Raw genomic sequence first — 14,630 nt, forward strand, 5'->3', positions numbered from 1 at the left:
TATGCTCTTAATCACATTTTGCATATGAAATTAAAAAATGGACATGAAAATACTAAAATTTATGTGTTTGTCCTTCAAAGTTTTTAAAAATTCAATTTAATATAATGATAAAAATATATTTCTCTAAAAATTTATGATTCATTCGATCATTTTAAAATAATTTATTGGTTTCGTTTCGATTATAACATAGGGATCCTAAGTCGTAAAATAAACGAAAAATTTATCAAATTAAAAATAAAATGAAATAATAAGTTTTATTATATATATATTGTAGTTATTATGATAAAAAATATTTTTCTTGGGAAAAAAAGGAAAATAATTGCAAGTGGGAAAAATAAGGTAGTCCTTTTAGCTTGATGAACCAAAATTGTTAAGATTTTGTTTGTTTTTAGATGGATTTAATGACTAGTGGAGGCTGCTGCCTATTGAGTGAAGACAAAAGAGTTGGAGGGATTACCCTACAAATATCCATTAATAAATCTTTAAAAAATAATATAATCAAGAAAGGGTCCTTTTATTTAATACTTATATCTATTATTCATTTTAGTTCTAATAAAAATTACTCCGGATTATTTAAATCATAACATGGTTATAATTTATCGCTAAATTATTAATAATTTGAACAAAATATACTTAACTTTATCTATAAAACCCCGACCATCCATCAAAAATCTTTCAGCCACACGATAGTTCAAAAATGCATCAGACTTTTTAAGGGTCGAGTTAGATTATGGATAAATTATCATAAATTTAGTAACAAATTGTGAAAGTGAAAATAATTTTAACATAAGGACTAGAATAAACTTTACAAATAATGCTAATTAAATTTAAAAAATTGAAAATTAATTATTGTATTTTATATAAAAGTTTCACTTTCAATTGCCACTTATTTTCAAACCTCACTAATTGAGATAGAGATATTTATTATTGTTTATTGTTTTAATTTTCACTATCAACTATATGCTTAGAGATTAATTTATTTTATTTGGTATTAAACAATAAAATTTATTTACAAAATTTAATTTTTTTCTTTCTTGTCATCTTTCTTACATTCTTAAAATTATTGTGTATAATAATAAATTTAGCCTTCAATTTTATAATTTTTGTCAATTTGATCTTCGTTCTTTTGTTGAGTTAGCTATTAACCTTTTAGAAAAATCAAATCGTTTTTCTTTAACTAAAATTGAGACTATAACATTATTATTTAACGATGCTAGTGTGGCAACTTGCGTGATACTCCATACGTACTTTATATTGACATAGCACTATTTATCTTATGTGTTACATAGGGGCGAAATCAGAAAATTTTTTCAGGGGGCCGAAATTAAATTGTAATTTTTACGATAGAAAATTATAATTTCACCATTTTAATAGACTATATCTTTATAATTTTTAAAGGATTAAATCAATTTTTTTTATTTTTAGAGGGGCCAAAGTGTAACTTTACCTTTATTAATTTAAAATTTTAAAAATTTTAAATGTGTCATTTGAAAAAGTTTTCATTTTAGGGGGCTGGCAAAGGCGCCAGCCCAGCTCCCTAATTTCATGGTTGGTGTTACGTCAACAAGTAAATTAAAATTTATAAATATTAAAAAAGTAATAAAATTTAAAAAATAGCATGAAATATGTATGGATTGTCATGTTTAAAATTTTAACATTTTAGTCAGTATTTTGTTAAAGAAAATATCAATTCGACTCTTTTAAAAGATTAAGACCATATTTTACTCCCAAAAAAAATGAATAAGGGTCAAATTAACAAAAAAATAAATACTAAAGGTTAAATTTATCATTATGTCTAAACAAAATTAAAGATAAAAAAAAACATCATATTTCCATCTCAATTTGACATTGTACAATGGTAAATGTTTATTTTGATTATGATTAGTATATATTTTACGATTGAATCATGATTTAAACATAAAACGAAAATATCTTTAAAATATGAGCAACTTAGATATTTTGACTATGGTTGACATGTCATTTTATGATTGAATCATGATTTAAACATAAACCAATTACATTAATAGTCATTGTTTTTATTATTATTATCTATTTTATTTATTTAGTTTTAAACTTTTGAATTAATTGGAATTAATAATCTCATCTAATAAATATTGGAACCAATTACTTAACAAGTGGTTGGGTATAATGGTAAGACACGTTACATTTTTAAGGGAAGGACCCAAGTTAAAACCTTAGAGACAATATTGTTGAAAAAAACAATCACAAACTTTGAACATGAACGGTAAAACGGGCATAAAGAATATAAAAAAATTGTAACCAATTTAAAATTAATTTCTAGGGTGCATTTTTTTCTCTATTGGGTTATTGCAATATATGATTCACTAAAAAATCATTAATTCAATTGTTTTATATATATATTTTAAAAATTCAACAGTGTGAAAAGTTGTCGATTAAATCAATGCAGGAGGACGATGATTCCAGTGTGCTGAAACGCATTATCCTCTTATTTATGGGTTAAAGAGGGGTTATAAATAATTCTAAACATTGTGTCAAAAATAGTAAATATGATCATAAATTGTTCAAAATAAAATAATAATAATAATAATAAAAAGTGTGAAAAGTTGAATAATCCATTATTATTTTAACTATTAGTTGAATCATTAAAAATTGAATACATAATTATTTATTTTATTATTTTATATAAATAAATTTAAGATTTCTGCCGTACTGTGTTCTTTGTTAATTCTTTCATGTTAACTAATAAGAAGAAACGACTTAGTCAAAACTTATATATTATAGGAAATACGAAATAATATTAAATTTAATTTTTACTGTTTATATTTTTTTGATAATTTAATTTTTTATCTTTTTATTTAAATTTCATCTCGACCTTTTAAAATTTGAATTGCTATCAACTTTTTAAAGAAAAAGGTAAATTGTTAGTTTTTAATAGAAATATTGATTAAAACGTTAAATTTTTATACATGGTAGTTCACATAACAATTCATATATAGTTCATGTTATTTTCTTCTTGAATTTTTATAAACTTTTTTGAATTATTTTTTATAAATTTTAATTTATTTGTTAATGTGATATATAAGATAAATATTGTCATATCAACATGAAATACACGTGGATTGTCATGCCAACATCGTTAAAGAATTAATGTTTTAGTAAAAAGTTCATTCAAAAATTAATTTAATTATTTTGAAAGGTTAATAATTAAATTTAACTAAATAATAATAAAAACTAAATTGCCAAAAGATGTAAACATTAAAAATTAAAATTGATAGTATACCAAAATATAAAGCTTAATAGTCAAAGTGCTTAAATTTCTTTAAATATTTGGGCCAAAAGAATTCTTTAAGCATTGAAGTTCCTTGAGAAAAAAGTCATGAGATTCATTGGTGTTCAAGTGGAGAATAATTTGACAAGTAATTTTTTTTTTAAGGTTTACCTAAATCTCAATTAAATCCAAAATAGTGATTAGTTGAAACTTAGAAGTCATTTAACCACCTCAAAAACAACAACAACAAAGAAACTCGTTACAATTAATGTTAAAAAAAGACATGAAAAACATAACTTGATTGCTACGTAGGAACCATTAATTTTGATGTTTCTATTTTTTTAAAATAATTTAATTATACATTTCGATCATATCTGCTCTTTTTTACATAAAATCTAGAACTATTTATAGCCCTTTCCTAACCCATAAATAAGAGGATAATACATTTCAGCGTACTAGAACCCATATCCTTTTATATTGACAATAATACTCATGTCAATCGAGTTAAGACTCAATCAGTAATTTTGAAACAAATTAGAAGATAAACACAAGGTGGGTTTAGTTTTATTTCACTTCTATTGTTTTCTAATCTCAAAAGTGTGTATATGAACGTTGACCGCTAAATTAACCATTTTTTCTTACTAAAAAAAATTACATCAAATAAATAAAACAACAAAGTAACGACATAAATATTTAAGAAAGGAAAAGAGTTCAACCTATATTGAAAACTCTTAAACGAACAAAGAGGGTGTTTAATAGTTCATATTTGAAGATCGATTATTTGGAGTATCATTGTAGATTGGATCAATTCAAATTAAGCAAATCGGATTCCTTAATTTGAGAAGATTGGATCAATTGACTTGAAGACATGTATTGGATATCTCTAAATTATTCTAGACTTTCTATTCTTATTGCTATTTTTTATGCTACTTCGGTGGGGATGGTGATTATAATTCATTTGCAAGAAGTTTAAAATGTTCATATATGTGAGACTTGCCTTGGTGGTTTTGTATCGAGAGTTTAGCAATTAATTTGTTCAATCGGAATTGTTTTAGAAAGTGCATTTTGTAAGTAAAACAAGCGAGTCACTTGATTTTACAAACTAAGTTTTCTAGAGAGATGTAGATCTTTAGCGTAAATGTGATATTATTATACTGGAGAATGATAAGACTTAAATCATAATTTATATAAGGTTAAAGATAATGAATTATCTTTATGGGTAAGACTCCTCAAACGTAGGTGATTATCGAACTGTGCAACCAAGTGTTTTTGTGTTTCGTTCTTTAGTTGTTACACATAACAGTTATAATTGTTCCATATAACTACTCAAACTAGTCTTGTAAAACTCAACTATTTTCTTCAATTTGGTATCAAAGCTTAACATTTGATGTATTAAGTGGTGTTCTGAGTGTCAATTCTTGCTTGAAATGGAAGGTTCATCTGTCTCACATCCCTCAATGTTGGATGGTACAAACTATGCATACGGGAAGGCTAAGATGTTTCCTTATTTGAAAAGATTCAATTTGTTAAAAAAAAAAAAAGAGTTTAAATTGAGAAGATTTCTACTAATTCTTTCCATATTAAAAACTTTATTGAGATGAATTCAAGAAGTTAGAAATTCACATTGATTGTACTTTTGCAAACAAATAAACAATTATTTAAGAGAATGGTTGTTCCAATTTTTTGTATGAGATTAAGAGAACATTTATCTTACTTGTGTGAGGAACTTCTTTTAGTGCAAAGATGTAGTAAGCAAGTTGTTCTTGTTGTTCAGTTTACAATTAATCTAGATTATGCATTAGGGCGAAATTACAATTTAGTAAGTGAGTTAAACTTTTATGTCCAACAAATTCATATCATATACAAGTTGACTTCAAAATTTCATACACATTTTAAAAAAAATAAATAAAGAATTTGAGCCAAGTACGGGAAAGGACGGAACCCAAGTAAATCCATGGTTGGAATTTCAGGGCACTTTGGATATCTGGTAAGGGAATCTCTACACTATCGTTTAGGGCCAAAACAAATCCTACAAACAGTTCATATGTATATATATACACCCCCACACACACACACTATATATTGAATTAATCAAAAATAAATGAGAAGAAAGACTAGTTGCACGAATCAAATTTGTCAACGAAAACGACCCTGTTTAGTCCATACACACATGTATATATATATGAGGACCATTTCCATTGCCTCCATAAGGGAAGTGGCCATTTTTATAGCTGTAAATCTTTGGTGCTTTGAATTTTTCTTTTTCGAGAATGGGACGAAAACCTTGTTGTGATAAAGTTGGATTAAAGCGAGGTCCATGGACAATTGAGGAAGATCATAAGCTGATGAACTTTATATTCAACAATGGTATTCCTTGTTGGCGACATGTTCCCAAGCTTGCTGGTAATGTTTTTCTTCATTTGCTTGTGATTATATTCTTTTAGGTAAAAGTATCATGAAAATTTTTATAGTAGGAGTTTGATTATATTTTATCTTCTTTTAGTAAAAAAAGGACGAATTAATCATTTATTTTAAAAATTTTATTCATTTTTAGTGTTGGAATAATCAAACAATTATACGTTATGTAAGACTAGTTTTTAACAATAAAAATAGATGAAATGTTTAATGGAAATGATTAGTTTGTCCTTTTATCTAATGTACAGAGATTAATTTATCTATTTTTTGTGTAGAAGGAGTAAAATGCATTCGAACTTTTAATACAAAGGCCTCCATGATACTTTTACCGTTTTTTTTATGGGTTAATACATAATTTGTCTAAAAAAATATTGCCACTTTTCTGTATGGTTGATGCAGGGCTTCTAAGATGTGGGAAAAGTTGTAGATTGAGATGGATAAATTATCTAAGACCAGATCTTAAGAGAGGGTGTTTTACAGAATCAGAAGAAGACGAGATTATTCGACTTCATTCTCAACTCGGAAATAAGTAATGGAAAACATCATCGAAAAGATTGCAGATGTTGAGATTTAAATCTTAAACTTATTTTGTTTTTTATTGTAGGTGGTCTAAGATTGCATCACATTTTCCGGGTCGAACCGACAATGAAATCAAGAACCACTGGAATACCCGAATCAGGAAGAAGCTGAAGCTTCTTGGTTTAGACCCTGTGACACACAAACCTATTGAAAATGGAGAGAAAAATAAACAAGAAGAGACAAAGTCAGAGGATGTAAGAAAAGATGATGAAATTCAAACAACTTTGGATGGAACAGAAACAGATGATTTATTGAACAATTATGAAATATTGTGTGGAAGCTTAGATTCTTCATTTTCAAAGGAAGAATCCAACAATCCATCAATGGCTACTCAAGAAGAAGATTGTTTGAAGCAATGGGTTGATTGTGTGGATTCATTTTTCTCATGGGATAATTTTATTCATCTTGAAGAACAAATTCCATTTCCATGGCTCTGAAGCTGTATTTTTTACCAGGAAACTGCTGTTTTTTAAAGTTGCAAAATTTCTTTGTGATTTGATAACTGTAAATATTTCTTTGTATGGTCAGTTTGTCATGTATTTGATGCTCACTCCAATAACAATATTACCATAAATAACCGATTTGCTTTTTTTTATTTAACATATAATAATTAATTTATATAAATTTTTAATAAAAATATAAAATATAATATGACTCTTAATACTGGAGTCTCTGTTATAATAAACGTATATAATGACGATAGAACTACCGCTAAGCATAAGCAAAACCACAGACAAAATTCAAAAGAAATTTTGACTATATCTATTTAAAGGTTGAGAAACTATGTTCACTTTTTGCTTATTTTGCCCTTAGCCTTTCGCTACCACAAATCTTCTTATTTTTTTATTGTATTTATTTATTCAACAAGTAACGTGATGTATTTATTTCTTTAACAAATAACGGATTCAGATCACACAATCTCTAATAGTCTCCATAATATTTATACCTATTTTTACAATTTAATTGTAATATAAAAATCATAAACCATTACAATATAGTATTATCCTATGTTATTTAAAAAAATTATTTCAAATAAAGTTTAATTATTATTTAAATTGAATAAAAATCTGTATGAATCGATTAATTTTAATTAAAAATTAATTTTAATATATTTTAATTTTTAATAATTTATTTAATTAAATTATCTGAATCAATAAATTAATATGAGTTAATTAATTTAATCACCTAATCAAACGATGTACAAAATATTATTGACAACGTAAGATATACAGAGACGTGGTCTATATGAATTGACACCGAAACTACTTTACAATGACATATTTGACTAAATAAATCATCCTTCACTTAAGCATGCTGACTCAGTGTTGATGTAATTTTCATCACAAATATCAAATCCCTACTCTAAAAAGTATTAAACAAACTGTTCCGTATTAGTATTTCTTTTTAGGCTTAATATAATATTTAATATTCGACATTTTTTTCTTAATTTAGTATTTAAATTTTTTTTGTTCAATTTAGTATTTAAATTTGACAAAATTCTTAGTTTGGTGTCTAAATTTAACTTTTTTCTTAAGTTGGTACTTAAACTTTTTGGGAGTTCAATTTGGTACTTGAACTTGACTCTTTTTCTTAATTTGGTACCTAATATTTTTTTGTTCGATTTGGTACTTGCCAAATGTTTTACAAATCACTCCAATATACTAACAATATTATTTTTTTATGAGGTAACAAAATAATCAATGTATGATCGACATGTGACAAATAATATGATTTTTTGTATTTTATATGTTTAATTACTTTTAATTTTATTTATTTAATTAATTGAAAATAATGAATTTCTTTTAATTTGGAGTTTTAAAAAATCTTTTTTCTTATTTAATATTAATTTGTTAAGCATAACTCAAAACCTATTTTTTTAACATGAATTTCCTCTAATACTGACAATATTTTTGTAGCATAAATTTTTTTTAACACCGTTAATTTTTTGCATAATTTGTATAATATTTAATAAATTTAGATACCAAATTAAATAAAAAAATTAGATACCAAATTAGGAAAAATACCAAGTTCATGTACAAAATTGGGTAAAACTTATATTACTGTATATATGAACAAGTGTAGGCTAATTAATGCCCACTGTCATCACCTTAATCTTAATTGATCGTCATTGCTATCATCATTTCTTTGTTATTATTAGGTAAATAATTTATGGTTTCATTGCTTTATTTTTAATTAATTTATTTATTGTCAATACATTAGAATTTGTGAATGTATTTGAGAGGTTATTTTGTTTAAATTGGATAATTTTTTGGATTTTTATATTATAAATATTAATTTTATTATAATTTAGACTTATTTGATTTGCTTCTTATAAAGTAAGAACTTTCTAGATATTTTAACCCATTAAAATATATTAGGTAGGATTCACAAAAATTACTCCAATTTGTTGGCTTAGTTTGAATTATTAATTATTAATTAAAAATACTTATTTATTTATTTAAGTGTAATTATAAGCATTTAAAACATTAACATAAAAAGTATTTTTAATATTATTTTGAAATGGTGATATGAGCTAAAATAAATGTGATGTTGATTTAAAAAAATAGTTTTTTCAATTTTATTAATTTATTAGAGTGAAGTTAACTTTTGAAAAATATTTATTGGAAAATTATTTGCATTATGATCCTTAATCATTAGAGGTGTTTATGGTCGGGTCGAGTCGGGACTAAGCATGATATTAACTTATTTTATATTTATTCAAGTCTGGTCTAACTGAAATCTAGGTCTAAAATTTTACCCAAACTCGCTCATATTTGCAAATGGCTAACTCAAGCTCATTTTAGGCCTACCTATATTATTTTTAATTTTTTAAATATTTATATTATATTATATTAATATTTAATAAAATTATATATTTTATTTATTAAATTTTTTATATAGGCATTTTAACATTATTTTAATATTTATATTAGAGTAGTATTATATATTTAGTATAGTTTATTTTTTAATGTGTTCTAAATTACATAATATATAAAAATAACATAATATAAAATATTATAAACTTAAAACAGGTCAATTCGGGCCAGACATGAGCCTTGAATGTTCAATCTCAAACCCAACTCATATTTTAAATGAGTTTACTTTTTTTGCCTAAGCCTATTTTTTGAGCATAATATTTTTGTCTAAACCCTTCTAAATTTTGGACAAGTCTTCGAGCCTAAACAAGTAACCTAGCCAATGTACATGTCTATTAATCATCTACATGATTTTATGGGTTTTTTTTTATAATATAAATCACCCAAATAATTTTTTTTTATGATTGATGCGTTAGATATATTTAGACATTATAAATTTCAACATGCTTAAGGGCTCTTTTAGGTTGGTGTTTACCTCCAATATGATACACTTATTATTATTATTTTTTGTCTTATGTTACAATATCTAATTTCATTGTCACCATTATTTTTACACTAACAGGAAGTAAACACACACGGGTCCAAAAAAATCCTAAAAAACAATATATAATTATGGAATTAACAAACTGATACATAAACATTGACACATAAACATTGACTTTGTTTTTATTTATTTATTTTAATATACTGAATATGTTAATTTTTAGTTAGTACAATCATGTATATTTTAATAATATAGAACAGTATATACTTGTTGACTGGTCAGCTTACGTGGACATATCTTTCAACAACACTTGGCATAAACTAAGGTAATTTTATTTATTTATTTTGTTAGATAGTTATTTAGGATAAATTAATTTTACTTAAAGAGTACTTTATGCAACAAATGAGTCAAATCTAAACATGGGGTTAGGTAAGTTCATCCCACCATTTAGGAAGTTAATTACTTGATTTATTTATTGATAAATCAAGTGATATTTGGTGAATTAAATCAACTAATGATTTTGAAAGTAACATTTATTTTTTTGTTGGTTGCTATAAGTTTAAATATAAGTTGTTATATGCTTGAATTGCTCCTACATTTTCGAAGTTTTGTCTTAGAGAGTTAATCCACTAAATTTCAACAAGTACAAGATATAATTTAAGTTCTATAAGCTTATTAATAGCAACCCCATACCTATTATCTAATTCGGATCACTATTGTTTTTTCTTTGAAAATTTACTCTCTCAATATTTTTACTAACAGAATGATGTATAAGTTTTTAGGTTTGCTAAACTACAATAAATTACATTCGAATTATCGTTATAAAGACTAAGATAAAGATTAAGATCTTTAAGATATTCAAAAGTTAAACTAATCCAATCTTCTTAAATAAAGAAACTTGGATAGCATTGTAAAGTTCTAATTCAATCCTTGTTAATCTAATCCTACACGATTGAGTTTTAACTCGATTGACATTAACATTATTACTGAGGTAAGAATATTTGGATTGGCACTTTTCAACCCCTTCTAAACAGGAAATTGGCAGGTTGGAAATTGAAATTGCTTTCTGCTATAGGTAGACTTGTACTCGTACATTCACACTTTGTATTGCATCAAAGCCCCAAAATATATCACGGACAAGATTGACAAAATACTACGAGACTTTTGGTAAGGCCAAGAAACTTCACATGTGTAACTGGGATACTCTGTGCTGGCCAAAACGTAATGGAGGACTAAACATTCATAGATCGGAGTTTTTCAATGAGGCACTCTTATGCAAACAAGCATGGCGATGTCTCACCAAGCCATAGCCCCTCACACAATCTTTATTATTGGCCAAATATTGCTCTCAGACAAATTTTCTGGAAGTACAAGCAAAAGCTACGGACTCCTGGACTTAGAAGAGCATTCTACAAGGACAAAGTTTAGATATTCAACTTTGCTTCGGGAACAATGTCTCTATGGCCCTCCGTTAACACCATAGCCATGATTTACCTGGCTTACCCTCTACGGCTATGATGAACCCGACTCTTGGACACTGGGATGAATCCCTTATTAAAGAAAGACTCGGGGAAGAATGGCACAAAGAGCTCGCCTCTCGGGGTTTTTCCATCTTAGGCGGCCATGATAAAAATGTTTGGAAGCATGATAAAGTTGCCACTAAAATTACTCATCTTCCTATGGAAACTATGCCATAACTTCCTCCCTGTACGAATGGAATTCCGTCGACAACATATACCAGTTGATCAACATTGTTGTCTCTGCTCAGGATCTGCAGAAGACATTGATAATTTATTCAGATTATGTGCTTTCTCTAAAGCATTATGGTTTGGTATTCCATGGGCGGTACGGCTACACGACCCCGGTTATAAGATTTTTTTTTTTGGTTTCCCAAATTATCCGCTAGAGCAAGCTCAAGGGCTAATCTTAGATTACATCCTAGATTGCTGATTACCCTCATGGGGATATGGCTCACCAGGAAGCAGTACATGGAAGGATAATAACGCTTTGGAATATCTAGAAACTGTTGTTTCAATAGGGTCGGAAGCGTGTAAATTATTGTACTAAAAAATCACACAAAGTTCAATTCCCAGGGAAGAGAGGTGGATCACAAGGATCTCTTAAATACCAAGTCTTTCCTTAGTCAGAATATCCCTTTATAGTAATTTAATAGCACAATTAAATACTACTATTATACCCTCAAATATTGAAAGAAAAATAGGACAAGAAAGAACACAAGAGTTTTAACGAGGTTCGTAAATTATACCTACGCCCTCGGGCACTAACACCAGATGATAACTTTACTATCTCCAAAATATTACAAACAAATAGAATTCCTTAAGAATTCTCAAATGGGAGAAGAGAGAAACTAAGAGAGAAAGATTGGTTGGGATGATTGAAATGAGAAATGGTTAGGCCTATTTATAGTTAAGGCTCAGGGACTAACTTGCAAATGGCCTAAAAAATTAGGGACCAAAATTGTAATTATCCCATTCAACTTTAAACAAGTTGCTTGCCACTTTTTTTTCTTTCGGTGCCAATTGCACCTCCCACCACCCACCATTTTTGACTTTTTAACAATCTCCACCTTGAAGATTTGATTAGGATAATCACATCTTCACTTCTTTCAACTCCCCAAATTCGATAAAGCTATCTTTTGTAATGCCTCCAAATGCGCTCTCGAGCGCCATACACCTGAAGGTGCTCAATTTCTCAGGATGTTAATCAAGTTCAAACAATGATTAAACTTGATTGTTGTTACCACTTTGGTCATCATATCTGCAGGATTATCTGCTGTCGGAATCTCTCAAGTAGAATTTTTCCTTTTCAAAGACTTCCCGCAAAAGTGATATCTTACGTCGATATGCTTGGTTCTTGAATGATAGACTTGATTTTTCGATAAATGAATAGCGCTCGATTGTCACAATATAGACTAATGTGACTTTGAACAACTCCCAAGTCTTTCAACAATCCATTAAGCCAAATAGCCTCCTTAATGACTTTTGTAATCGCCATATATTCGCCTCTGTAGTAGACACGACTCATCAGACTACAAGGTAGACTTCCAACTCACTGGGCTTTAGCAAGAGTAAACAGATACCCGTAGTTGAACGACGTTTATCTAAATCACCAAAGAAAGTCGGAATCAACATATCCAACTACAAACCCGACCAAGTGTTTCATCCTGCTCAAAACTAAACCAACATCTACGGTTTTTGAAGATACCAGAATCCATTTCACGACTTGCCAATGTCCCTTTCGGGATCATGCATATACCGCTCACAACTCCAACAGCTTGTGAAATGTCGGTCACAGACACACCATCGCATACATCAAACTCCCAACTGCATTAGCATATGGGACTTTTGCCATATATTCTCTTTCTTCTTGCTTTTGGAGATAATTGAGCACTAAGTTTCAAATGAGAAGCAAGTGGGGTACTTACATGTTTTGTGTTTTCATTTACACCAAAACATTGTAATACCTTTTTCAGATATTGCTTCTGATTCAAACAAAGCTTGCCTCTCTGTCTATCTCTACTTATCTCCATGCCGAGAATCTTCTTGGCCTCACCTAGATCTTTCATCTCGAACTCTTGATTCAACTGAGCCTTCAGCTTATCTATCTCTTTTTGGCTCTTCGAAGCGATTAACATATCATCAACATACAAGAGTAGATAAATGAAAGATCCGTCATGTAGCTTTTGCAAATACACACAATTGTCATATTTGCTTCTTGTGTACTTCGCTTTTCATAAAGCTATCAAATCGCTTGTACCATCGCCTCGGGATTGCTTCAATCCATATAGCGATTTGTTCAACTTACAAACCCAATTTCTACCACCAAGATCTTTGTATCCTTCGGCCGAGTCATATAGATCTCTCTTCTAACTCACCATGCAAGAAAGCCGTTTTAACATCAAGTTGAGCTAGCTCCAAATTCAACTGTGCTACCAAGGCCAACAAAATTCTAATGGAGGAATGCTTCACAACAGGGAAAAACATCATTGTAGTCAATTCCTCCTTCGGCGTAGCCTTTAGCTACCAACCTTGCCTTGTAGCGAACATCTTTCTTGCTAGGAGATCCATCTTTCTTTGCGAATACCCACTTGCATCCGATTGCCCTTTTACCTTTCGGTAATTGCGCCAACTCTCAAGTATTGTTCTTCAGGAGAGATTGCATTTCTTCATCCATGGCGCTTTTCCATTTATCACTTTCTAAGCTTTGCATTGCTTCTTGATAAGTGATAGGAATATCATCATCAACAACGGAAGGCGTGAGCCACCATATCGTCAATCGAGCGTGTTTACGAATTTCTCTCCTTGGCCTTGCAAGCGCAATCGGTTCTGTGTACTTAATGGTTCTTGGGTCGAACCTCTTCAACCTCTAATTCTCCATTGTGGCTGGAGAATTAGACTTATTAACTGGGCAAATCCCCATCTGCTCAAACTCCACCTGTTTTGGAGTACACTCCACCTGCTGTGGAGTATCGCTTGTCTGAATATCTTCATCTGCTACCTTTTTCAATGTGGCAGATTCATCAAAGGTAACATCTCTACTGAGATCATTTTCTTTGTGCTTAAGCACCAAAGACGAAATCCCTTCACTCCGTAAGTGATTCCCATAAAGAGAGCTTTCTTTGCCCTCGGATCTAACTTTGACTCCTTCACATGGTAATATGCGGTGGATCCAAACACATGTAAGGAATCATAATCAGAGCCGGTTTTCGCACCATACCTCCATAGGAGTTTTTCTTTCTAATGCAGATGATGGCAAGCGATTAACAAGATGGCCAACAGTATGTCACACCTCACCCAAAATTGCTTGCCCAACCCAAAGATTGGACAACATACATCGAACTTTCTCCAAGAATGTTCGATTCATACGCTCTGCCACTCCATTCTGGCATGTGGTGTATCCCTAATCGTGAAGTGTCGAACAATACCATACTCTTGGCACACATCGAAGAACGGATCACTTCTATATTCCCTCCATTGTCCGTCCTAAGCCGCTTGATTTTCTTGCC

The 14,630-nt window shown here is 29.2% G+C and overlaps 1 protein-coding gene across 1 annotated transcript; it reads left to right on the plus strand.

Moving 5' to 3' along the window:
• Nucleotides 1-5,462: 5,462 nt before the first annotated feature.
• LOC108478379 (transcription factor MYB20-like) lies at nucleotides 5,463-6,807 on the plus strand. Its single transcript, XM_053031291.1, has 2 exons — nucleotides 5,463-5,653; nucleotides 6,065-6,807. Exons 1-2 carry the CDS (start codon nucleotides 5,521-5,523, stop codon nucleotides 6,196-6,198), a joined length of 267 nt encoding a protein of 88 aa, XP_052887251.1. The 5' UTR covers nucleotides 5,463-5,520; the 3' UTR covers nucleotides 6,199-6,807.
• The last annotated feature ends 7,823 nt before the right edge of the window (nucleotides 6,808-14,630 follow it).

Source organism: Gossypium arboreum, chromosome 7 (assembly GCF_025698485.1).
Source record: "Gossypium arboreum isolate Shixiya-1 chromosome 7, ASM2569848v2, whole genome shotgun sequence".
In the NCBI taxonomy this organism is placed as follows: Eukaryota; Viridiplantae; Streptophyta; class Magnoliopsida; order Malvales; family Malvaceae; genus Gossypium; species Gossypium arboreum.